Consider the following 27,962-nt stretch of genomic DNA (forward strand, 5'->3'; position numbering starts at 1 on the left):
ACATTTTATGAGGCCGTTGGGTCTCCGGGAGTGACGGCTCTGATGAAGCGATTCCCTCAGCCAGAAATGCTCATTAGACACTGGATGCTATTCAGTTATTCCAGTGTCACCTCAGATATTATAACAGTTAAGTTACTCTAAAATAGTTATTAATTACTAACTTGACATCTGCAACAGCGTAATTAGATTAATGTAATAATAATGAGAAAGTATTGCTAATTACTAAATCCCATATCAACCTCAATCATTTTGAGAGACAAGAAACTGCACTTTTAATGCTTTCAAATTAACAATATACAATTGCATGAATATTCTTGAATTGTGACCAAAGTGTGTAGAGGGAGAAGGTTACATTAAAAATAAACCTTTTAAAAATTATGTTAATTCCACTATTGTTTTATACAGAATTGTTCTATAGTCTATCTATGCAGTAGCCTATTTAATGTAATTACATCAGATTTTATTTTAAATTACAGAAGAATTAAGAGTAATCCCTTTAGTTAAATTACAATATTTAGATTACTTGTTAATTAATTACACTCAACACTGTATAACAGTAATTCCTCTTTTTGTCTGGCGCTGTTGCCATGGTTACACATAATATCTGTGCTCCATTGATAATGGCTTTTTATAGTTGTGGTGCACGCGCTCAACTCAGAGTCAGTCAACTTAGAGTTGAGTGAACTAACTAATTTCAGCTGATCTGAAGCCGAAAACTCAGAGTTTCCCATCTCAGGGTAAGTCAAATCAGAGCTCAAGTTTTAACTCAGAGTTGGTTGAACCTCCGTATTGAAACAGACCCCAGAAGGTTGTTCCATAAAAGAAGCTAAGAAAAGCGGGGATTAAACTCCAAAACCCGATTTGAATGAACCTAACAAATAAGTTGGGGCTAAAGCGGTTTCATAAAAGGTCATTTAAGTTCACGCAATCCCACTAATTTGATCCAGGTTTATCTAGTCTAGATAACTGCCTGTGCACGCGTTTCTTAAGCAGCCCTGGAGGTCGATCATAGATCAAATCGATCCACCATCAAACTGCATATATTTTGTGCTGTTTTATGCGTTTGAGACATGGTGTTTACAAAACTTCTGTAATCTCCATCTGTAAATTTTAGAAAGCCGAGCAAATATTTCCATTTTGCTGTAAACTTCACATTGAACGAGCGCTGCTGCGCGCATGCGTGCCAAATCGGAGCGCAATAATTCTGACTAATATATACATTTTGCTTGGGAAATTAGTAGGCTATGCGATATTTTATAACACCAGAAATATATTCTAATTATAATACTTTATCTTTTGGATGTTGGATAAGTTGCAGTGAACTTATAGCTCATTACACTTAGGCTATATATATTTTATACTTAAAATAATAAAAAAAAATAATAAAAATATATATATATACACACACATACATATGCACACCCTGTTTGTCGTATACAGTTTGACACAGATACACATTCAGTCATCAGTTGACGGATTAAATAGAAACAATAATTCCCAGATCACGTATTAGATCATTAAGGCTGCTTTACATTAATATTAAATGCAGATTCAGTAACACACAGATTCCTGAGGAACAACTGCAGCACAAATGTTCATATGTACTGAACATTAAATATATATTGCAGAAATATGTTGCCATATTCCTCCGCTTGAAATGGTTTTGATTTGAAGGAGAAAAAAGCATATATTGTTGAACTCGGTCGAGAACAACTAGAACATTTGCCAAGTCCAACACAAGACCAGTGACCAAGACCAACACAAGTAGAGAAGTGTCTAGAGGCCGGACTCCAGCGCTAGTTCATCATGATCCACAGATCCTCAGCAGAAATCATCATTATCTGTGTTTCCACCGTCGGCCTGAAGCTCCACAGCTTCACTAAACACACCCGTAACACACCTCTCTGGAACAACGTGTCACCCCCCCCCCCCCACACACACACACACACACACACACACACACATCATTTCACCAACTAATGGAAGTTTATCAGAAAACTAATCAGAAATAATCACTGGAAACAGAGATCGCAGAACGAACATGATAAGAGCGGCCGTCTGCTGGCATCTGTTGTTTACTTGAAGATTTAAAGGGCACCTATTATGGAATTTTGAAATTTACCTTTCATGTAGTGTGTAACATAGATCTAAGTGAACAAAAACATCCTGCAAAGTTTGAAATATGAAAGTGCACCGTATATAAAGTTATTGTCTTTCAAAAGTGAGAGTCGACTCGGAGTCATTTTTATGAATCGTTAGAAGACCGAAGCTTTTTCTCTGACTAGATGACGTCAACTTGTCAAGTTATTTGAATACGATACGCCCACTTATTGCGCTCCGAGGCCAGCAGGGAAAACATCATGGCGACGAGACGCTGTGTTCTGAAGTGCGACTCAAAGCAAACTTTTTTCATCTGCCCAAGGAGGAGCATTTGAAGACTAAGTGGCTACAATTCATATATACAACTATACCACAGAAGTATAGTCCGAGCCTTGTGCTTTGGTCGCGCCATTTTGAAGACGATTGCTTTACCAACTTAAATGCAATCAAACTTGGATTCGCGAGCGGCTGATATTGAAGGAAGGTTCAGTTCCAAGTGTATTTGCATCAGCTTCCTCCTCCGTATCACAACCTGTAAGTGTTATTAATAATTGTTGCTTTTATGTTTTATGTAGCATGCTTAATAATTATTTTGTTTGTTGTGTAAGCACCGTTTAGCTTAGGTCTTCAATGACAATTGAATTGAGGTATGTGAAGTGTTTGTCGTTGTTTTCGGAGTTGTCTTAAAGAATAGAATAATACCTCGTAGTAACGTAACTGCATTTTTTTTTTTTGTGTGTGTAAAAACGTTATGTTTATGCATCGGGCTAACGCAAACAGAGACTGATTGTGCTTTTACAATATGAACTCTGGGCTATGCTCGCTAACATAACATTAAATTATTTATCTTATTTTTAGTTTTTTACTACAAACTACAAAGCAGTGGACTATAATCATTATTATAATACAATTTAATTGATAAAAGCATCATTTACTCCGTGTTAAAAATAAGTATTATCTCTGTAAACACTGCTGGGTCATCTGACCAATCAACGCAGATTTAGCGTCGCGCAAAGGAGGGGTTTGAAAAACGAGTCATTAAACGAATCATTTGGGAGTCGGTGAGCAAATCAGGTAAAAATGAATGCATATTATACGAAAACAAAAGTGTTTTTTTGTCATTGCATGCATGTAAAACTGTTGTTGGGGACTCCCTAAACAACATTAGGAACATTTTAAATGTCATAATAGGTGCCCTTTAAACCCCAAGCATCGATGTTTGACCCACAGGTTTACAAGGAAAAGTGATATATTGATCATAAACTTGTGTCAATATTGCACATTAGTCACACAGAAATAAAGTGGTTATTCACAAAAGAAAGAGGACACACTTATTCGACCGGTATAGAGACACGAGACGGACTGAGATATAATAAATACATGATTGACAGCAGATGATCTGTCTGATTTCTTCAAGCGGTTATATTAATCATGTTTACTCTGGTAATGGTCAACACACTCGTATACATATTTCTGCCTTATACGGTGATGAGAATCCACATCGGATCACTAACAGGAGTTCTTCAGACTCAAATTTATCTCTGTAAAGCAGCTTTAAACAAACTACACTGTTATTCACAGCGCTATATAAATGAAAAAAATTAAAATAAAAACTCTCGCTGCGGTCTCTGAAAGTGAGTTCTGAGGTAAATGATGTTAAAGTGTTTATCGCTGATGTTACATGGACTCATCCAGCGCTGATGTGTCCAGACTCAGACAAACTCTGTTCATGACCTCCTGAAGCCCCAGTCGACCCGCAGTCCGCTTGTCCCGACCCGATCACGACCCGGAAGTGACAGTGGAAACACGGCTATATTAACCTATATACTGGACCTCTGTGGCGAAGTCTGTCTATCATGACATCAATCAGAACCCTCAGAACCATCAGAATCAGAATCCCCAGAACCACAGTCAACATCCAGTAATCTACAGGTGAAGGGAAAAGTGGGAAGACATTTTGTTTTTTTAAGTTAAATTCAGTGTTGAAGAACTCCTGTAAAGCTCTCGCCTCATGTTTACTCACGTCGATGTTCAGTGTCGTCAGTGTCGTCTTCATCTGTGTCGCTCAGATTCCCCTTCGAGTCTAGAATAGATTCTGTGCAGAATATTGAAAGGTTATTCATGCAGTTTAGTGTTAATTTACTGATTAAATATAATATTTCTGCTCCTCCACTGATCTTCTCTCACCGGTGACTGTGACTGTGATCCAGACTTCATTATCTGAGTCCAGAACTCTGTATGTTCCAGTGTCGTTGACTGTAAACTCATGAATGATCAGAGTCTCGTCTCTGTCGGTCAGTCGATCACTGCTGACCCCGTGACCTCTCGTCCACAGCTCTGTCCAGCCTGAGCTCGAGCTTCTCTCCACTTTATCAGCGTTGATCAACAGAACATCCAACTCCAGATCCTCTCCTTTCTGCACTGAGATCTCATCTGAGGAGACACAGACACATTCATCATTATTATAATAGTGTCATTTAATCAAGACCATAAACATATTTAGGATTGAGGGACCAGATGTAAACATTGGAAACCCCAATCCACTCTGAATATTAAGTTTCTCCCCTTCAGTGTTTGTGTTTCTAGTCCTGCACACAATACCAACACTATTAAAGCACATGATGATGGTTTGATCAGTTTTGATTTTACCGTGAATATGAAGATGATACTCCAGGATCTGTCGCTCCACTTCTGTCTGATCATTATTGTAATAAACATGTAAAAAGTATTTCCCAGCGTCACTGTAGATCAGATCCGTGATGACGACGTCACATGATCCTTCTTTAAACACTCGTCCACTGCAGTTTTTATTCACACACACAGGGATGTGTTTTAACCGACTGATTAAACTGATGTCCACAATCTCTCTGTCCTCAGATCCACACGATAGAGAGACGGTTCCTCCCTTTATTCCTGACACAGTTTCTGCAAACACACACAGGGCCCTATTTTAACGATCTGAAACGCAAGTGTCAAAGTGCAAAGCGCAAGTAACTTTGTGGGCGGATCCCGGCGCTGTTGCTATTTTCCCAGCGGGATAAATGACTCTTGCGCCCGACGCAAATGTAAAAGGGGTTGGTCTGAAGTAGCTTCATTATTCATAGGTGTGGTTTGGGCGTAACGTGAAATAAACCAATCAGAGCGCCATCTCACATTCCCTTTAAGAGCAGGCGCGCTTGTTCCATGGCGGATTGCTATTATAACGGCGGATTGCTATTATAACGGCGGATTTGCCGGCGCACGCCAGGAGCGGTTCACAGCCGAGGAGACCGACGTTCTCGTCAGGGCTGTAAAACACAGAGAAGTGACATTGGGGATGATGGGAGAAACACACACAAATTAGCTTCGGTTAAACAGGCGTATAATTTGGGTAAATGTGTAGCCTAATCTAGATTTTTTTTTTTTTTATCTAGATAGATCTTTTTCACATCTTCACGGACACAACAATGATTTCCCTCGTGTGTTAATATTTTTCCTTGTAATAATGTATGATTTGCAAAAATGAAAACTGCTGCATCTGTTTATATTAGAGAATCAAAGTGGATGCGCGTTAACATTATGGCCAAGCACGCGCCCTTAAAATACCATATCACTAACGCGCAACGCGCCACTGTCTTTAGACTGTTTTTTTCCTGATCAATGGCGGAATTGCTTTCTAAAACTGGAAAATAGCACCAGGGAAGTTTTGCGCCGGAACACGCCTTCTCTTTGCGCTGAACCTCCCCCGCGAGCGCAAGTTCATTCCCTAATTTACCGACGTGCGTCTGTGGAGGGAAAAGTCCGCTGTGCGCGGGTGCAAAATAGGAATGATACATGCGTCGGTGTTCAAAGTCAATTGCGCTGGGTGCAAGATAGGGCCCACACTCATATTCACTGATTCATATTCTACAAAACAATAAATACATAAATGTGGTGTTTCTGTCTATATCCTCAAATCAATATGATCTTAAATATTCTAGTTATTTTAGTAAACTGGATTAAAATAAATAAATGAAGGCAACAATAAGCCAAAAATATTAGAAGTGGCACATTACAAATGTTTAAAGTGTTGATGACAGTATAAACCTAGAGATGTGTCAGTGCAGTTTTAGTGAACTCCTGAACAATGTTAGCCTAGACGCACCCTAGCGGCAGCAAAGTGTATTCTGCAGCAGGGCAGTCTAGCAACTCTCCATAGACCTTCTAGCTGCAAAAACCTAAATTGGGTCAGGCCAATCACGTCGTGTATAGAGTAGGCGGGGGCGGGCTTAACATCTGACGACAGAGTTGCGACGGCACTTGAAAACAAAGAATGGCGGATGGAGAATAGCGGTCTTTCGAATCGGCTTTGGCCGCGACTCTGGAGGACTTGGAGTTAAGTTTTTCTCTAAGAAAAGAGCAAAGAACGGCACTTAAAGGTTGTATCAGCGATTTCAGGCCCAAAAATAAATGATCACATTCATCTAATCTTTCCTAAGGATCCGCTAGCTGATAAGCAAGCTGTCAAAAAAACGCGTCTCTGTAGGCAGCCTAGGCTCTGAGATCTGCACACAAAAACAATTGGTTTCACCAACCACTCAAAACCAAAATAAATAGTGTTCAACCAATCACCGACAAGGGCTGGTGTTGTGAGGGCTGAGTGCACGAGCGCAAAACCTCACAACACCAGCCCTTGTCGCAGAGACGCGTTTTTTTGACAGCTTGCTTATGGCGCGGGCAGCTAGCGGATCGTTTAGGAAAGATTAGATGAATGTGATCATTTATTTTTGCGCCTGAAATCGCTGATACAACCTTTAAGTCATTTTTAAAAAAGGAAGATGTGTTTGGAGTTTTGCCGACTGGATACGGAAAAAGTTTAATATACCAATTAGCTCCGCTGGTGGGAAAACGTCACCTTCTCCATTGCTCTGGTTGCTCTAGCGCTATCCTATTGCGTGCAGAGGGATTTGGAGAGACAACCGTTTATCCCACCCCTCGGATTAAGCCGCGTCTATGGAGAGTTGCCAGACTAAACATCTTGATGTAAGTCTGTGTTTCAAATATTTTTATTAGAGCACAAATTCACATCAATATATCATCTACATCTTACACAAGGGTATGATGCATATCCACATAGAAATGTGTGCAATGTAAGTCTGGCTTGCCAGGCTAGAACAATGTTTATTAATCAATGAACCAGAACGAACTGCATAAACCAGTGATGTCAGTGTGTGTTATTTATGTAATATGATGGATATTGGTGGGCACAACAGAAAAACAATAACATAAATGATACTGACCGCTATAGCTGATAAAGCACATCAGAAGAAGAAGAAGAAGATTCATCCTGATGAGAAAACAGAAGGTGTGTTATGTGATACAGACATTACACACTCACTTTCATATTATTTAAAGATTTTGATTCTTTGATTCATGTGGATCTTAAATGATTAAAAAACATCAAATTATAATTTTTTTTCTATAATCTTCGTACTCCCATCATAGAAAGCACAATGGACGTGTGTGTGTGTGTGTGTGTGTGTGTGTGTGTGTGTGTGTGTGTGTGTGTGTGCGCGCGCGCGTGCGTGCGTGTGTGTGTGGATTCACTGAATTCGTCCTCACAAGTGTCTCTGGTTTTCACCTGATCTCTGATCAGTTTTATTCATCTGTAGACGTTGTAATTAGACATTAGTATAATTAAAAGGAATAATAGTAGTTTATAGTCTCTTATTGGCCTGTTTATCTGAGGCACAGAACAAACTAAACAAGCCCTGGACATTGATAAAAGAACATAAAAATATATATATAAAAAAACACAATAAAACAATGAATGTAATATCAATCTGGTGTCCAACCATTCTCATTCACCCCCCACCACCCTCCCACATACCCTACATACCCACAATCTCCAGTGCATACTTAAAGGAGCTCTAAGCGATGCTGGGTGACGTCACTTCTTGTTGACATTCAAAGTATTGTCAAACAAAATGGAGGCTAGCTCGACCCCCCCTCCTCCTCACCCCGTCTCCTCCCCCTCCCTTCGTTTCCCAGTGAGCATAAACAACGGCTCCGTCATAAACAAATTTAGTCAAAGTTGTCATAACCTATAAATGAACATTCAAATTCACAACAAACAGTGGGTGAATACAATCCTTCACACAAGCTGTCGCCCTGCTGTGAGTTTGCTTGATCATCTACAATAAAGATGATCGCTGCTATATAAACCTACATGTTGTATTCACTATTAGCGCTGACTGCATAGATCTAGCTAATTATATCCTTGTGTTGGTTAGGCGAACACGAACGTCCATTTAGAAAAAAATGGATTTACCAGTCCAGCAAAAACAGAGCTACATCATCGGAACGTCGTCTCTTTGGCCGTGTGTCGGCCATATCAAACTTTAATAGAATATAATTCTAACTTCCCTCTTCATGCTTCTATCTCCTCCTCCACACCCCCCTTCATGTGTACGCACACTAACCCCCCAAACCCTGCTGGTCGGTGATTGGCTGGAACACTGTTTGTTATGTTTCGTGGTCCAGGTTGGCCCCAGTTTGTTTTTGTTGCCGTTCCACAGAGACCGTGTTTGTTTACAGTGTGTTCAGCGGACAGGCAGCTACCCAGCAAACACAGAAAGTTGTGGCAACGTCTCTGGCACGCTGCATTTCTGCTATGGCAACGTCGCTGTCTACGTGCTCGCAACATTGTAACAACGTAGAATTGTAAGACGTGTCAGGGCTGTAGTAACGTTGTTACACGACATTCAGCAACTGAGAGACGACGATCTGACAAATTTTTTTACAAATGAATTTAGCGTTTTGTTAGATAATTATTATACTTTTTAAATATTGTTTATCCTAATTATTATTTAATAGGGCTATCAGTAAATTAGCCTAATTATAATCAACACCTGCAAGTGTACACTTTGAAGAGTAAAAATGACAGAATGTTTCGTTAATTCAATTTTATTAAAACTGCATATGGTAACTTCCAAAAGTCATACATTTGTGAAAAAAGAAAAAAAAAAAGAAATAAACGAATATACAAATTTATTTTAAGTATAATAAATAAAACATAAAAAGCAAAGGCAGATCAGAACATTTAATGAACAAAACCGGGTTCTGTATGGCAAGTAGTCGAAAGCCGGCCGATAAAGGAGGGTAACCGTGGAAACATCGGACAAATCAAATCAAAAACTAAAACAGTGCGAGCGAGGCTACATTTAGTCATATTAAATTAAAGTTGTAGGTTATGCTTGATAGCTGAGGCTAAATTAAACGCAATACTCACGTATCCTTGCTCGATGATGAATGAGAACACAACGAGCCCAACAGGTGCACCTGGTGCAATTTGGTTGGAATTTAAAAGGTTGATTTTCCTGCTTCAGTGACAAGTGACGAGTGACGAGTACATTATGTCGTCCAGTGGTTGTCCAGACACCCTAGGCACAACCTTAAGCAATGGCCCTGAACGGTGGTTTAATGTCAGCATTGTGACAACAATGTGAAAGTGACTAGCAGTGTTCATTGTCCGTATAGCAGTGGGGTAAAAACTGTTTTTGAGTCTGTTTTTCCGGGGTTTGATTGACATGAAGCGTTGCACAGAGTGCAGCCGATGATCTTTTGCGCTGCATTAATGACCCTCTGGAGGGCCCTCCTATCCGCTGCTGAGCAGCTGGCATACCACGTGGATATACAGTAGGCCAGCACGCTTCCGATGGAGCAGCGGTAGAAGGACACCAGCAGCTTCTCCTCCAGTCGCTGCTGGGCCTTCTTGACCATGTGGTGGGTATTGGTGCTCCAGCCCGATCTCATCCCAAGGCGTCATATACTGACGCTTTTGACATTTCGCCTACATCCAACGCACATGGCACCCTTTAACGTCAATATGAGACGCAGATAGAAATGGGCCAGAAGGCGCCTCCTAGTGGTCTAACCCTAACCCTACCCCAGACCTAAACCTAACCATAACCGAACAAAGCTCTGTGCGTCTCATATTGACTCTAAAGGGTGCCATGTGCGTTGGATGTAGACGAAATGTCAAAAGTGTCAGTATATGACGCCCTAGGATGAGAATGCGTTGGGTGCTCCAAGAGAAGTCCTCTGTGATGTGTGTGCCCAGGAACTTGAAGACAGGAACCCTTTCTACACATTCCCCATTAATGACAAAGTCAATCACTTCGTCTGAAAACCTGTTTCGATTGTCGTCTGCAGTCTTTCTTAAAGCATAACATGCACAACTAGGCGACGACACTGCTCCAAAGAGATGTACAGTCATTCTGTACTCTTCAACTTGCTTACACAGATCTCCATTAGGCCACCACAGGAACCTTAGAAGGTCTTTGTCCTCCTCAGCCACTTTGACTTGATAGAACATAGACTTCACATCAGACATAAAAGCAACTGGTTCTTGTCTGAATCGTAGAAACACTCCTATTAATGAACTTGTGAGGTCCGGACCCTGCAGAAGCTGTTCGTTCAAAGAAGTTCCTTTAAACTTAGCTCCACAGTCGAAGACAACTCGCAACTTGCCTTTGCGTGGGTGATACACTCCATGATGAGGAATATAGAACAGGTTATCTTCTCCAGAACGCAATTCATCCTGTGGTACTATTTCTGCATAGCCACTGCTGATGACATTCTCAAGAAAGCTTGCGTATTCTTGGTGGAACTTCTCATTTCTTTCCATTTTCCTTCTTAGTCCAACAAGGCGCTGTTGAGCAATACAACGATTGTTTGGCAGTGTTACCTCCTAGGCTTTGAATGGCAGCTTTAAACTGTAATGTCCATCCTTTAATTTTACAGATTGATCCATTATTTCAATGAATCTTGCCTCCTGCCTTTACATTTCTTCTTTGTCGTCAGCGATTTTTTCATTAAAGTCACTTTGGTACTGCTTCTCCAATAGCAGCTGAAGTGATTCCACAGATAATCTGTTTACAGCAACACTATGACAGGCATTGTCATTTATGTTGTCTTTGCAGTCCTTTCCTAATCCCTTGACCACCCACCCTAAGACAAGCAAAAGGACCCTCAACTTGGCTATTTACAATTTCCCATGGTTCCAGCAACATTGAAGCATTAGTACCTATTAATAACTCAACGTTAGCATCAATTTCAGGGATCTCAGTGTGCTCAAGGTAAGGCCACTGTGTAAGGTCCTCTTGTTTTATGATATTTGCTGTATTTACTGCCATCGTTTTCTGTGTGTAAACATTTGGAAGACTGTACTTTGTTCCATTAAGGCTAGCTATTTCAAGTCCATTCACAATGTATGTTGACACTGATGTCTTTGCGCTCAAACATATTTTTTACTTTGTCCCAGTGAGATTAAGCCTATGCATAAGAGCTTCAGAGCAGAATGTGGATGTTGAGCCATTGTCCAGAAAAGCATAGGTCTGAATCACCTTTGAAGGGTCGGTCAAAATCCCTTGTCTCCTCAGTCAGTTATATATATATTTCATTCTATATCCTTTTGAATGCTTACATTACTTTTATACAAATCAATAATCAAATATATATGCATTATCACATAATAATTTCTATATTCTTTTGTGCTTGTGAAATTATATTTTTTCTCTTGAGAGCAATGCCATTTCTCTGCCTTTCTTCCTGAGGAGCTATGTTTTGGCTAACTGATAATACGAAGCTCAAGCACTCTTCGGCCTTGGCGATGTTATTTGGTGGTGTTCTGTGTGTGTGTGTTTGACTTTCTACGTAGGCATTTGGGACACAACGCTCAGCCTCATCGGCGCTCTCCTCTAACCTGCGAGGTCAACGCTGACCTACATCTAAGGATTGGCGACAGCTATCTAATGGCGATAGGCATCTATATCTGCTCACATGTGTGAAATTGTTTATGGTTTTATGTTCTCTTAGCCAATCAGATGTATGATGATGCTATATGCTTGCCCTTGCAAAATGGTATAATTGGTGTATGATTTTGTGTAAGGTAGAGTTGGCTTGCGACCTCCTCGTGAGACTTTGATGCTCGCTCTACCGATGAAACTGCAAACTATTCTTCAGTAAATGTTTATCTTGTTGATTGAACATCACGACTCCTTCAAAATCGTCATTAAAGTTAGGTCTGCGGTTGTGTCTCTCCCGAATATCACATGCAGAACTTCTCAATTTTTCCCTCAATTTAAAAGGAAGTTTCGAAACAACAATTTTGAGGTTGGCAGACATGTCCAGCTCTCTCATGTCCTTTAAATCTGACATTGCATTATTGCATCCACGTAAAAATAATGCATAGTCCTGTAGTAACGAAACACGTTCAGCCTTCACCACAGGCCAGTTGAGAACCTCTTCCATGTATGCTGTTGTGATCTTTGTTTCATTACCGAAGTGTTCCTGTAGGAGGGCTTTAGCTGTTTCAAAGCCTCTCTCCGCACTCATATGTAAACAACTTTGTACAAGGTTGTGTGTGCGCACTCCAAAAAATACATGCAATCACCTTTAGATGCAGCTTTCTCCTCCACACAGTGTCTAAAAGCTTGCATGAACATTTTGAACTTCAGTGGGTCACCTTCAAACACAGGCATTTGTCTTGGTGGCAGTTAGCTTGCTTTGTGTTGTTGTATGAGCAGCTCAGATATTTAATTTTGCCTTTGCAGAATCTGACGTGTAGAATTGTCATCAACTGCATGTGCAAAATTTTTAGTGGATCCTGCAACTGCAACGGGTAAGCCCTTATTTCTCATCAATCTGGTAGACTTCTCAAACTTTGTATCGGGAATGTCAGGTCTTTCTTTTTTTGATTTTTGCTTCTCAACATAAGATCCCATTTTATCCTGATCTGAAAATGCTTCCAGTACTGCCAACTCTGCATCTGAGGCTTCAATCTCAGCATCCATTTCCACTTGTTCCATTCTTTTGCGCATTGATTCCGCCTCCTTTTCCAATTCATGTTTCTATTTTGGCTTCTGCTTGCGCATGACTTCAAATGCAGATTTGCTTGATCGACTTGATCTTTCACTGGTGCGGCTTTTAGTGCATGATGCTGCTCCAAGCCTCCAACATTTGATACACTGTCCGTTGGCTTTATGTCATCCTCAAGGTGAACATCTTCAATAGTACCATTTGTACTCTTAAAATGATTTTCCACGCACTGGCAAAATTCGTTCACACCTAAAAGCTTTGCTTTGAACCAGGTTTTATGCTTTTCCCTTTCATCCACGAGTAGCAACTCAAGCAGATTGTTATGTGTTATGTGCAACCCTTTGCGTCATTAAGCAAAGCTTGATATTTGCTGAAGCTACTTTTTATTTCAACTTCATAACCAGACTCGCATAATAAACCTTGAACGGTTTGCTTGATGTTGGCAGCTTTACTTAATTAGGATTCTCTTAGTGTCTCTAAATCTCTTAGTTTAGAAAGTGCTTTTTTTCACAGAGGCTTCTTCCTCGTTAACATTTTGTGAGTCAGCTGACACCACATGAGTTACCTCGATACCTTGATGATTTTCATCCATTTTAACTCGTTTTCAAACAACTACCCCCCAAAAAAACCCATTTCATTTAAATATCATAAAACGAGAAATCAGAAATAAAGCATAAACACATTCATTTTCTTATGTAAACCCTTTGACCCAAATGTCTCTTATTTCAAGTCCTCGTTTACTTTAAACCAAATGTCAATGTATTGTATTCTTTTGTCACTCTTGCTGTTTACAAGAGTGGGTATGCCAATACATTTATTATCATAACGAAAAATGAAACCTTTCTTCATAAACTTAACTCAAGTCAGTCTCCATGATTACACGCCGTGCCTCACGGTCAAAAACCATGCACCTCGCTGTGTTAATTAACCCCTGCACTAATTAACCCCTGCACTAATTAACCCCTGCACTAATTAACCCCTGCACTAATTAACCCCTGCACTAATTAACCCCTGCACTAATTAACCCCCTGCACTATAACCCCTGCACTAATTAACCCCTGCACTAATTAACCCCTGCACTAATTAACCCCTGCACTAATTAACCCCTGCACTAATTAACCCCCTGCACTATAACCCCTGCACTAATTAACCCCTGCACTAATTAACCCCTGCACTAATTAACCCCTGCACTAATTAACCCCCTGCACTATAACCCCTGCACTAATTAACCCCTGCACTAATTAACCCCTGCACTAATTAACCCCCTGCACTATAACCCCTGCACTAATTAACCCCTGCACTAATTAACCCCTGTCTTAAGTAGACTTGTGGCAGAACACAGCTCTAACCCGTCACAATACAGAATGGCTCCAACAGTAGTTGTATCCTTTGTTGTGTGTAATAAGAGGGAAACGCTTCTAAACAGAGGCTAAATATAACATTGGGAGTGTGCTAGTCATTAATGAAGTGGTAAAATAAGAATATCCGTTTAATTTCGTATTAAATGTGCAATAACAAAATAAAATCCTTATTTTAGATTGCATATTTGAGTAAACAAAAACGTATGGGTGGAGTTTTTTAGGCATTGTGTTTCTGTTGACTACTATCTCTCTATATTACTGTTCCAGCTGATTTTTTTGGATTGATGGGAAAGGGAGATGGAAGTTTATACATGAGATTAAAAACAATGCTTAAAAGCAGCGAGCCGTTTTAAAAAAACAAATCACACTAGGCTAAATGGGGAATCATACTAAATAAATACCATAACTGTATTACTACTGTAAATAATTTGTCCCGTTTTTGTCTCCTTTATCTCTGTCAACACAAGAAGGGATTCAGTGGACCCTGAAGACTCCTGCATGACGCTACCTCACCTTCAGTCTCAGCTCCTTGGATTTGCAAGACTTTTCTTGCTCCTTATTTTAAATAAACATTAAACTTGCAGTGTTGGTCTTTGTGAAAAACTGCAGATACACCTAAGTGTAGGCTTACTGTATGATTAACGCTCAATTTAACAAAAGTTGTTCAATTATCTCAACACCTTTAAACATAAAATGATGCCATAGAATTTCGGTTTCAATTTCTTATTCTTAATAAGACAATAGTTTATTTATTTTAAATAGTTTATTCGTTTGTTTATTTGTGCGGACAGTTGCACAACCTGACATTTTGAATACATTATATAATACATTATTTAAATGTATTAAAAATGAATTCAAACTAAATAGGTTTTATAGATTAAAGTGATTTATGTCATGAATTTATCAAATAATGTTAAAAGGAAAAATAGTGGACTTGGAATACACTTGGAAATAGTGTGTGTGTGTGTGTGTGTGTGTGTGTGTGTGTGTGTGTGTGTGTGTGTGTGTGTGTGTGTGTGTGTGTGTGTGTGTGTGTGTGTGTGTGTGTGTGTGTGTAAGTGAGTGAGTGTGTGTGTGTGTGTGTGTGTGTGTGTGTGTGTGTGTGTGTGTGTGTGTGTGTGTGTGTGTGTGTGTGTGTGTGTGTGTGTGTGTGTGTGTGTGTGTGTAATCATGTTTTGTTTTAGAATTGAATATATTGTGTATTAATGAATATAATAATACGTGCATGGGGTGCATTAGCATGGTAAACATTATACGATTATTTGAAATTTCACTTAATTAAATTTTACATTAAAGGGGTCATGACATGGTTTTTTTTATTTTATTATTATGTTCCCTTAGGTGCAAATATAGTATTACTATAGTTTTTTTTACAAAAAACTTTCAAAATGTAGTGATTTATGACCTTTTCCCTGTTTCTCGTCCTCTGATTCAAACAGTCTGTTCTGGGGGTGTTTCCCCTTTAAGAGTTCAGTGTTAACGCCCACTGTTATGATTGGCTAACGTCAATGCCTATGCATCAATTATTAAAGGGGGGGTAAAATATTTCGTTTCAGTCAATCTCATGTTAATCTTGAGTACCTATAGAGTAATAGTGCATCCTTCATATCTCCAAAAAGTCTTTAGTTTCATCATATTTATAAAATAAAAATACAGCTTTCCGATTCTATCCGGAAAAAGCCGAGGTCCTTGATTCTGGGCGTGGGCGGAGCTATAGAGTCAAGCGGGAGCATCCACAACATACAAACTGCATCCACTGTTCCAGTAACACTGGGTTCTTTGGGAAGCTGAACAAGGTAAACTTTCCCTCACATCCCAAAACACACTTTTTTGGAGACATTCTGGACATCAACCATTCCTATTTAGCGCTGCTGATGATGATTTCCGGTAGTAGCGCGTCGATGAGCGCGGTCTTTCTCTCCTCTGGTCGACGTGTGCGTGAACGCGCTTTTCCGAGAGCAATGCTCATATAAGGAGTTCCACTCTGGTCTACGTCATTAGATCTACGATAGAAAAAAACCAGCCGAAACGTGTTGCAACCCGGAAGTATGATTTTCAGCACAGAAATTCTCTGTTATTCGTTCAAAATAACTTTTCAAACTTTGGCCATTATTAGCATGAGAATCCATCTCTTTAACACTGTAAACAACTCTGAATACATGAAACACCATTGTACCCCCCATTTAACGCCCCCAGCCAGAACATTTGCGGATTCAGCGTATTTAAAAAGTACATTAAAGTTTTAAATACATTACTTACAGTTTGCGTCGTCGTTGTTGAGCCCAGAATAGTCGGCAAGGACTTATCTTTGAACAGTTTTCTGGCAAAGCCAGCATCATTTTGGGATTTGTTCTCAAAACAGTCATCCTTCAAATGTACAGAACAAACGCTTAAACTAACACTGCCGTGACTGAGACGTCCGCAAAAAATAAAGTGCATCCATTTCCCCCTGACGACTGGATCTTTTGCAGCGTATTCAAAGATGTTGTTTGTCCACAGCCAGGAACAGCACATCTGCGGCATCGTAATTTCCCTGCAGACCCACTCGCTGTCCGTCGACTGAACACTTGTGAGGCGAGCGGCGCGACAATGATACGAAATGAGCGTAGTTGTCTTGCGCTTAAAGCGTAGTTGTCTTGTGCTGGAGGCGGTCTATATGCAAACGCTGGTACGTCACTTCGCACCGTTCTTACCATGGATCCAGAACGAGCTGTATTTAGAGCTTGATTAAATAAATGATTCGTTTATAATGGGAAGGAAGTCTTAAAGGGCATATTGCAGGTTTTTTTTTTTTTCAGAATTAATATATAACCTTGTATGAAAATACCATATGAAGAGTAAATGCATGATTAAAAATTGTTTTGCCAGACATAAGGGCACAAATTTAGTAGAAAACGTGACAGTTTCCTTGACCGTGTTGAAAAAGCGCTTTTTTTTCACCACCGCGTCATATTACGTCAGAATGGGGAGTCGTTTGCCGGCTCTGCGTTCGCTCAATGCAGAATAGGCTGGTATTATGTTGAAGCGGTCGTGATTCAGTGTGTTTTCGGTGGTTATTGTATTTCAATTAATAATTATCGTGATAAATGACTGTGAATTATGGCCTGTCAGGACATCGAGTCCACAGGTTTCCGAACAAGAAAAAGGATGGTGCTTTCTTCCGTGTTTGTGTGCGTTTTGTGCAGGGTAAGAGACGGCCTTCACTTCTGCGTCTGCTTTGAAAAACGCGGTAGTGTGTAGCGTTCACTATAGACTGCATGATTATAATCCCGGCGATATGATGAGTTAACGTTACGTTATATGATGACGGCGATATGTGCACACTGTCCCGGCTCCTTCATCGGGTCGCCCGGTCCACCGTCAGCATGTGGGTCGGCCACCGGTGGGAAACATGACGGTCACGGATCCGTCAGAGATCACTTATTGTACATTTCTTTTACAAAATGTGCCTTGTCTTAATTTATTTCTTTAACGTATTCTCCATAAACTTGTAATGTCTTGCAAGCCTGCAGCCGACACTTATTATTATTATAATATAATGTTCATTTTCAATCTGTACTCCGAATTTTAATGTTTGTGTTGGCTGTTTCTACATATAAAAATTTTATACAGTAAGAAAGTTGTGATTGTGATTATTTTTTTATTCATTATCACCAAGTGGGGCCATTCAAAACCTTTATAATGTCCCTCTTTCTCTGGAAACTGTCTCCTAATGGCTGACATACACGTGCAGGTAAGGGTCTAAATACTAGCTTTGCTATTGCCTGACACATAATTACAATATTGTGATCTGAGCATAGTGTTATACATATCGTCGGCTAACGTGAATACATCTATAAGCTAACACTGTTCTCTCACCGAGACCCGACTCCTGCCCTGTTCTCCTCACACCACAGCTCAATGCGTCTCCTCTGACCGTTGTTTTGTCTAATCCTGACCTGTCTAGAGTCTCTTGGCTTCATATGAGGCTCATAATTATATGGCTGAGGTCCGTCATACGAGTAAACATTTAGGCTACAATTTCCTCAGCGTCCGAACTGTCATTGCGATCCATTGCTTTCCTATTGTTTACTTTGACCGAGCTCCCCCGTGCTACGTCACTTCCGGTTTGGCGGTTTTCAAATGCGGAAGTAAAATTTTCTCACAAAAACGACTCCAGAAGCCTAAATAGCGTTTTATAAGTATATGTTTATATTTAAATCTAGTTCCTACATTATTGTTCTATACATTGGCGCACTGGGTACTCTAACCTGCAATATGCCCTTTAAGCTATGAAACTTGCAGGACGTTTTAATGGTACAAAGACCTCTTATATACCAAAAGATCAAGGCAAATTTGGTTTCTCATGTCATGACCCCTTTAAGACAATCACCTGTTACCAAGTCTCCTGTCCTTGTGAAACCATAGTAATAATAATAATATGTTTGCAAATATGCAAATATATTTTTTATAGCGCCTTTCAAGAACCAAAGGTCGTTTCACAAAGTAATACAAATATAGACAGACTAAAGAAACAGGCAATCAGTTTATTAGGCTTTATCAAGCAAACAAGCAGAGAAGCAGATGGAGACAAGCAAACACTACAAATAATGAACATAAATCAAAGATAACAAACATATAAGCTTTTTTAGCAAAATTAAAAAGATTTTTGACAGAGTATGTAAAATAAAATAAAGGTGAGAGAGTAGTGGACAGAGAAATAGAATTGAAGATTATGTATTGAGCATGGTAAATATGTGAGTTTTAAGTTTTGATTTGAAGATCTGGAGGTTGTCGATGGCTCGGAGATTAGGGGGCAGTTATTCAGGGCCTACAACACTAAAAGCCCTACCACCCACAGTAGATAGTTTAAACCTGGGAACGGCAAGCAGATTTTCGTTGCTAGATCTAAGAGTCCAGGCAGGAAGATTTGGTTGCACTAAATCAGCGAGGTATTGAGGCCGTGACAGGCTTTATAAACTAAGACTAATAGTTTAAACTAGATGCGATTGGCCACAGGAAGCCAGTGAAGTTGATGAAGGATAGGGGTGATATGTGCAGATTTTTTATTATATGTAAGTGTAATTAAACAGCATCGTAGATCATTCAAAAACTCCTACCATAATAAAGGAAATTGATTGCGGTATTTTTAACCAATAAAATCTGGTGTGCCGTTTTCTATCAGCTGTTAGGCAGTGTGACGTTTTTATATAGAAACAACACAGAAACAAAGTATCTGTTAAATTAAATACTAATAACACTGCCGCGAATATTCTGCATCATATCAAGCAAAGTGTAAAAAACGCTGCGTGACCAGAACGTACTCGGTTACTAACGTAACCTCGGTTCTCTCTAGGAGAGAGAACGAGTACTGCGTCGAAAGAACGCTACGGGAAAGATATTTCTTTGTCGAGATTGAAGCCTAAAATTAATCCTTAATTTTGTAATATTGTAAAACGCTTTTCTGAAGCATACAACCTAGGCGGAGCAATACAGCTCACCCATTGGCTGCTCTGCCAGAAAAGCACAGCCTATGCGAGGCCAGAGACGCTGACCAATGAGGACGCTTCGCGCCCTTCTGCGTCACCTCCCGCCTAAACAGGCGTGGCCTAGGCCTATAAATACGAGCATAGCTGTCTAACACGCCGATTTTCGTCAATGAAGCGACGCAGCGTGGACACGCACGGCCATGAGACGCAGTACTCGTTCCCTCTCCTAGAGAGAACCGAGGTTACGTTAGTAACCGAGTACGTTCTCTTACGTAGAGTTCTCTCGTACTGCGTCGAAAGAACGCTACGGGAACCCTATGCAAACCGCCGTGCGTGTTCTTGGATCGACACAGACACCTAAGGGCGCGCGCGCCCTGGTATACAAGCGCCTACCCCAAGAAGTATAGGGAGAGCGGCTAAAATAGCATCATCCCTTATAGTAGTGCCTCTTAAGGCATAATAGCATATATATGTAATATAGATATATATGAGGGGTAATAGCATGCTCATGGGACACATTGTCAGTGAGTGATGCTTAAACATTGAAGTGACCTGGGCCGCAGCGCGGGGCAGGAACACTTATACATATTAACATTGAAGTGACCTGGGCCGCAGCGCGGGGCAGGAACACTTACACATAGTCTTCTAGACCGAGAGCAGTTTAGCCTGCAACGCAGGAACCTCTAGGTTATAGAACCTAATAAATGTAGACGGGGAGGCCCAGCCTGCCGCCATACAGATATCTTGTAACGAGATTCCGCTATACCAAGCCCATGAAGAGGCCATGCCTCTCGTGGAATGTGCTCTGATGCCCAAAGGGCATTCCAAGCCTCTAGATGCGTAGGCTAGCGCAATGGTGTCCACTACCCATCGAGACAGACTCTGTTTCGTTGCGGCTCGTCCCTTGGAGCGCCCGCTGAACGAAACAAAGAGCTGCTCCGTCTGTCGAAAAACAGCGGAGCGGGACACGTAAGCTCTTAATGCCCTGACCGGGCAAAGGGAGCTATTTCCGTCCTCTGAGGCCGGCAGGGCCGACAGGGAGATGACCTGAGCCCTGAACGGTGTGTTGAGGGACTTAGGCACGTACCCATGCTTCGGTTTCAATACGACTATAGAGTCCTTTGGCCCGAACTCCATACAAGAAGCTCTCACTGAGAGCGCTTGCAAGTCTCCCACACGCTTCACTGAAGCGAGAGCCAAAAGAAACACGGTCTTGAGAGACAGGTGTTTCATGTCAACTGAGTGAATAGGCTCGAAAGGGGCCCCTTTCATAGCGTTCAACACTGTAGAAAGGTCCCAAACGGGGACTGAAGGAGGCCTTGGAGGGTTTAACCTCCTGGCGCCTCTCAGGAAGCGGACCACCAGGTCGTTCCTGCCTAGTGAACGGCCAAGCGTTGGATTAACGAACGCTGATATGGCAGCCACATAGACTTTGAGCGTGGATGGGGTTCTTCCCTTATCCAATAGCTCTTGCAAGAAGGAGAGAATCTCCGGTTCTCCACACTGAAGTGGTGACAGACCTTGATCTGAACACCATCCAGAGAACACCGACCATTTGGAAGCGTAGAGCCGTCTAGTAGACGGAGCCCTAGCTTGTTCGATCGTGTCTAACACTCCTCTTGGGAGGTTAGCGGGTACCCGTTTATGGCCCATACGTGTAGGGACCAAAGCTCGGGGTGAGGATGCAGAATCGAGCCCTTGGCCTGTGAGAGGAGGTCTCTCCTCACTGGAATCGGCCACGGGGCAGTACTTTTCAGTCGCATCAAAGCTGGGAACCAGGTCTGATTCGTCCAGAATGGAGCAACTAGCAGTACTGAGCATCCGCTCTCCTTGATACGCTCCAGCACTTGAGGCAGGAGTGAGACAGGAGGAAAAGCATAGAGCGGGCGGCGGGGCCAGACTCTGGCCAGCGCGTTCGTGCTCTTCGAAAAGAATTCTGGGCAGTGAGCGTTTTCCTGGTTTGCAAACAGGTCTATTTCCGCTCTGCCGAACGTTTTCCACAGCAGACGCACTGTCTGTGTGTGTAGGGACCACTCTCCCGTAGGAACGTTGTTCCGTGAGAGTCTGTCCGGGCCTACGTTCAAGTGGCCTGGCACGTGCATTGCTCTTAACGAGCGCAGGTTGTGCTGGGCCCACACCAGTATGCGTTCCGCTAACCTGAATAGGTTCCGGGATCTCACGCCACCCTGGCGGTTTATGTAGGCTACTACCGACATGTTGTCCGAGCGGACCAGGACGTGGTGTCCTTTTATCCGGGGACAGAAGCGCCTCAGCGCAAAGTCCACTGCCATCATTTCCAGGCAGTTTATGTGCGGTAGTTTGGCTCGCTCTGCCCACTGGCCAAAGAGCGGTCTGCCGTCGAGCAGTGCTCCCCAGCCTGAGGTGGACGCGTCCGTGGACACCACCTTCAGGCTCGAGGAAGTCCCCAGGCTTACACCTGACCGGTACCAGTCTGACGCTCTCCATGGTGTCAGGGCTGAAATGCATTCCTGAGTGACCTTGAGGCGATAACGACCGTGTAACCATGCTCGGCGCGGTACGCGCGCTCTCAACCAGAACTGTAGTGGGCGCATGCGCAGCAGGCCCAACTGCAGCACTGTTGAGGCTGAGGCCATGAGGCCCAGCATTTTCTGAAATCTCCTGAGTGGCACTATGTGGCCGCTGAGGAAGGATTTCGCCATTTGCAGGGTATTTCGCCTGCGCTGTGATGACAGCTGTGCTGTCATAGACAGTGAGTTCAGATCCAGTCCTAAAAAGGAGATCCTTTGACTGGGAAACAGTGAACTTTTCTCCCAATTGACTCTCAGACCTAAGCACTCGAGGTGATCGAGTATTAGTGTCTTGTGGTGAGCGAGTTCTGACGGCGATTGAGCCAGAATTAGCCAATCGTCCAAATAGTTCAGAATTCGAACGCCCCGGAGTCTCAGGGGTGCCAGCGCCGCGTCCATGCACACTGTAAATGTACGAGGTGCTAGAGACAGGCCGAATGGCAGGACTGTGTACTGATATGCCCGGCCCTCGAAGGCGATTCTTCTGGTCGTGAGCATTCTGAACTTCCGCTTTGTTAGCGTTTTGTTCAGACGCCTTAGATCTAAAATGGGTCTGAGACCCCCGTCTTTCTTCGGTACCAGGAAATATCTGCTGTACAGAACCCCTTCGCTCTGAGCTTGAGATAAAGGCTCTATGGCCCCTTTGCTCAATAGCTTCGCTATTTCGGCTCGAAGTAGATGTGCTACTTCTGTTTTTACCGTGGTTTCGACTTTTCCCGTGAAACGGGGAGGGCGCCGATGAAACTGTAGCGAATAGCCTCTTTTTATAGTCTCTAGCACCCATTCTGAGACCCCGGGAAGTCCTTCCCATGCATCTGCACGTGTGACTAGGGGTTGAATGTAATCTGGGCCCTGGTCGCGAAATGGCGGCGACACGAGAGCAACCGTGTGCTGTAACATGGACGCCGTGGCGTGTGAGGCGGGGGGGCATGTTTAACACAGTATGCATCCCGCGCGCGCTCGGCTCTCTGTGTCGAGAGAGAGCGCGCGGGACGAGTCCCGTAGGGCTCGTTATGCTTGTGAATAAACGTGGGCGCTTGGTGGCGGGCACATTTATAACACCGGGGACACTGTGTTTGTGTACTGACTGACCGTTCGTTAGTTTCGTTTATACAGAAACCGCGGAACGTGCAGTGTGTAGTGGTTGTGGGCACTTGGCAGTGGACACGCTTACTACATGTAAAGCACAATCGATCTGAGTCGATTTTAAGTGTGCAAACCCTGTGTTGAACGGGGCTGCCCGTAGGGCTCGTATATTTGTGAATAAATGTGGGCGCGTGGTAGCGGGCACATTTCTAACACCGGGAATACTGTGTTTGTGAACTGACTGATCGTCCGTTGGTTTCGTTTTTACAGAAAAACCGCGGAACGTGCAGTGTGTAGTGGTTGTGGGCACTGGACAGTGGGCACGCTCACTACATGTAAAGTACAATCGTGCTTGCACGGGTTGAAAAACCGGGCTCTGGTCGCGAAATGGCGGCGACACGAGAGCAGTCGTGTGCTGTAACATGGCGTGATGCGGGGGCGCGCTTATCGAGCGGGCAGCCCGCGCGCGCGCTCAGCTCTCTCAGCTGAGAGAGAGAGAGAGCACGCGGTGCGTGCTCCGTAGAAACCATGTTGACATGTAGCTTGTAGTGATTGTGGGCACTTGAAAGCGGGCACGCTCACTACATATAGTGCACAATCGACATTGAGTCGATTTTATGTGTGCAAGCCCTGTATTGTGTGGGGGCTGTGCTTGTGTGTATGAATGGGCACTGGGTCGTGGGCATTGCAGTTACACACATTACATCATCGGCTGTGGCCGGGACACCGTGTAGCACAGAGAGTACTGTCTATCAGAACCGACTGACCGTGCATTCGTTTCGTTTTTACAGAAACCACGGGACATGCAGTGTGTAGTGATTGTGGGCACTGAAAAGCGGGCACGTTCACTAACTTACATGTATTGCACAATCGACACGAGTCGATTTTATGTGTGCAAGCCCTGTATTGTGTTGGGCTGTGCTTGTGTGTATGAATGGGCACTGAGTCGTGGGCATTACGGATACACACATTACACCATCGGCCGTGGCCGGGACACCAGAAAATACATTTTCAGATTTACCTGGGGCGTCGTGAAAACGGCGTTTGTGTGCAGGCAAACGAGCATTGATGCTGATTTGGTGACTGCAAAATACACTGGCACGGTCGCGTATGTTGGGACTGTGCGAGCGAGACATTTTAGTGAAATCCGGCCGCGGCGGGATTTTAACACTGTAGCTTCCCTCGAAGCAGAAGTGCGCATCCTGGCTAAAGACGGGGCTTTCCGGGACTCCGCGCTTTCTTCGTGAATTCAGAAAGAAAAAAAGCGCGGGTCGTGAGGACGGTAACGTACGTTCCTCTGCAGAAAAACAGCCATCCAGCCGGTAAGCGCATCGATGCTGGTCTTTCTCCGTCGACGCTCATGAGCGGCGGGGGAGGGGAGATCCTCGGAGCTCGCCCATACCTCGCTACCCGAAGCGAGGAGAGAACAGCAGTCTTCCTCCACAGACGCGGCTTCACCTTCCTCGTTCATGACGGACGCGGCGGCACACAGCGGCCCTTGTCCGTCGATCATAGAGTCCAGCGAAGCGGGCGGAGAAGCTGGCGGCAGCAGCGGCGAGCACCTCGTGGTGAAGGGAGGTTCCGGGCTCTGCTAAGCACGGCGCTTTTCACGGCGCGGCACTACAGCAGGCGGAAAAGATGCAGCTTCAGTAAATGAACGCCAGGCGAGTCCGCAGAGTCACCGTAGGCATCAAATTACAGCGATGGCAGCCGCCATCGACGAGAGCTGAAGCTGCGTGATACTCACAGGCAGGAAACACAGCACGTGGTCCCTGTCGCTGAGCGGGGCTCTACACGAGCCACAGGAGGTGCGAGGCATCTTGAAAAAGACGCTCGGCTCTTTTAGTGGTGGAAAAACTGTGTGTCGCGACGGCGAACACACACACAAAACACACACACATAATGTAAAGGATATTCCACGCCGGAGAAGCGCAGCAGGGAACGGCGGCTGAAGGCGGCGAAGACCAGCGGCTTCAGGTAAGAGGCGCGTCCTGCTGAGGTGCTTGTTCCAAACGGCTGTGGCGGCTCGAATCCAATCCAACGATGCGTGTAGCCTCGTGAATTTTAGAAAATCGGCGTGTTAGACAGCTATGCTCGTATTTATAGGCCTAGGCCACGCCTGTTTAGGCGGGAGGTGACGCAGAAGGGCGCGAAGCGTCCTCATTGGTCAGCGTCTCTGGCCTCGCATAGGCTGTGCTTTTCTGGCAGAGCAGCCAATGGGTGAGCTGTATTGCTCCGCCTAGGTTGTATGCTTCAGAAAAGCGTTTTACAATATTACAAAATTAAGGATTAATTTTAGGCTTCAATCTCGACAAAGAAATATCTTTCCCGTAGCGTTCTTTCGACGCAGTACGAGAGAACTCTACGTAAGAGAACGCGCTCTCACGCACGCGCGGTGTGGCAGAGCAATGTTTACACAGCGCGCGCGTTGTTGCTGCACACTGAATTGTTTTGCAACTGTTTCTCAGACCGATACAGTAACGGGATGTTTTAAGACAGAAAACAAAAAGATCGATGGATGGGGTGAATATTTACAATCCGTTAGGAAAACTTTGTTTTTATAAATGTAGATTGCCTATTACATTTAGGCTATAGCCTATTTAATAAATACACAAGCAACATGTCTTTGAAGTTATTTTCCCTACTACCAACCAATCGGAGTAATAATGCTAAAACATTTTAAAATTAGATTAATAATAACCCCACAATATAAAATATAATCATATCATTGTATCTGGAAAAAGTTTAGCATAGCCTTTCATCACTAGCAGGTTGAGTTTCCCAAAAAGACAAGACTATTGGTATAAGAACATAAAAACTAACAAGCTGGCGTTATATAAAAAAAAATTAAAACTTACATGGTAAAAGTTTAGCGTGAGTCTTATGTTGAGGGCTTCAGCAAAACCACAGAGCTCAGGATGCCAGTGAACTCATTCAGAAGTGCACGAAGTCGTTCCTCCTCAGTCTCCTCTCTCTGTTGTTAAAGGAAGTAACCAGCGCTTTAACATTTATGGCAAACCCATTTAACATTTCATCCTAAAACCTACTATCTGTTTTCATACTAGTGTTTTTATATACTAGCATTAGCCATTTCATCAGGTTCTAGGCTACTTATTCATCAGATTGTTCTTATTTATTAGATGATAGATTACCTTATTTTATTTAGGTATTAGATTTATTAGATGGTACTCGTAATGCGTTTTAACTTTCTCAGTTTGTGTAAATCTACTTAGTGTGTTATTTATTTTTTCCAACATTCATTTCCCACATGTTTAGTAGCTACAATTATGTGATTTTGTTTCATTAGCCTAATACTTTTTTCTTGATTTCCCCTGAAATAATGGAAGTGAAATGTGACAACATGCCCCATAGGTGGAGTTCATTATAACATGACCATATGATCTAATAAAAATACACAAGACAAACTAAAATATTTTGTCAATAAAATACAATTATTAACTTTTTCATATAAAATAATTAAAAATCAACACATTTTTCAGTTTGTCAAAAAACACACCGGAAAACACAGCTATAGCATAGTTCAAAACATAATAATAATTAATATTTTCTGAACATTTACTCTCAGTCTTTAGTCACATAGTTTATCAATAGAATTCATAGAAGTATAGAATAGAATATCATATTTCTAATAGAGGCTCATTGTAACTCAGTGTGACAACATGCCCCGCCTGAGCAACTGGTTTGCATAAAGAACCATTTCAACTGTAAAATAACAGATATTAGATAAATTATCAGATTTGGCGCAGATAGGATTTTTTAACTTGGGGGGACCAAGCTGTCAGCAAATTATTTAAACTCATTTGTTATTTTGCGTAATTTGGGCTAATGATTTGCACTAAAAAGCCATTGGGGGATTCTTATTTGAAATCATGGATAAACAACAATGAATGAACAAAGGTAAACAAAGGCCTACCTGATCACCACTAGCAATGCATGATCAGACTGTTATTTGACTAGTATAATCATGTTCATTTTTATTGTTATTGACAATCACCCACCAAAACTTCATGTCTTCAGCAAAGTATGTTTTATTTAAACATTTGCTTATCTCAGCATACAAAGGCTATCATTATGAACAAAAAAGCAAAGAACCTATGTGCAAATAATAATAATAAAATAAAATAACAACAACATATTTACAAAAAATAAAAATAAGTAGGTATACGGAGTATGAGAAATTCCGTCTAGTGCAGCCAAACAAATGTATATATTAGAAATATCTTTCAAATTATGTATGACATTAAGAAATGTTTTTCATAGCCCATTTCCTGCTATAAGAGGATGTCAAAAGTTTATGTAGGCCTTTATTTGTTGTTTGCATAAACCTTCCACCACACAAATTTACTTATTATAATTATTTTTATAGTGGCTTACACGACAGTGAACATACCTCAGTCAATTTATACTGTTAAATTATAAGATAAAACATTATTTCCTGACGACGATAAATTGTTTGATTTATCCAACCATTCGTTTTGTGTTCATTCATTATTTGCCTCTGTCCACTCACCTAAATGCATAGTTATGGTCTCCACATT

The 27,962-nt window shown here is 42.2% G+C and overlaps 1 protein-coding gene across 1 annotated transcript; it reads right to left on the minus strand.

The window, feature by feature from the left end:
• Positions 1-2,834: 2,834 nt before the first annotated feature.
• LOC306987142 (uncharacterized protein) lies at positions 2,835-26,385 on the minus strand. Its single transcript, XM_079591194.1, has 6 exons — positions 26,262-26,385; positions 7,359-7,405; positions 4,750-5,025; positions 4,288-4,533; positions 4,124-4,195; positions 2,835-4,026 (listed from the first exon to the last, which is right to left on the minus strand). Coding segments are annotated over exons 1-6 (759 nt in total). The 5' UTR covers positions 26,264-26,385; the 3' UTR covers positions 2,835-3,910.
• Positions 26,386-27,962: the final 1,577 nt, after the last annotated feature.

Source organism: Phoxinus phoxinus (genome assembly GCF_949152265.1).
Source record: "Phoxinus phoxinus genome assembly, chromosome: 19".
NCBI lineage: Eukaryota > Metazoa > Chordata > Actinopteri > Cypriniformes > Leuciscidae > Phoxinus > Phoxinus phoxinus.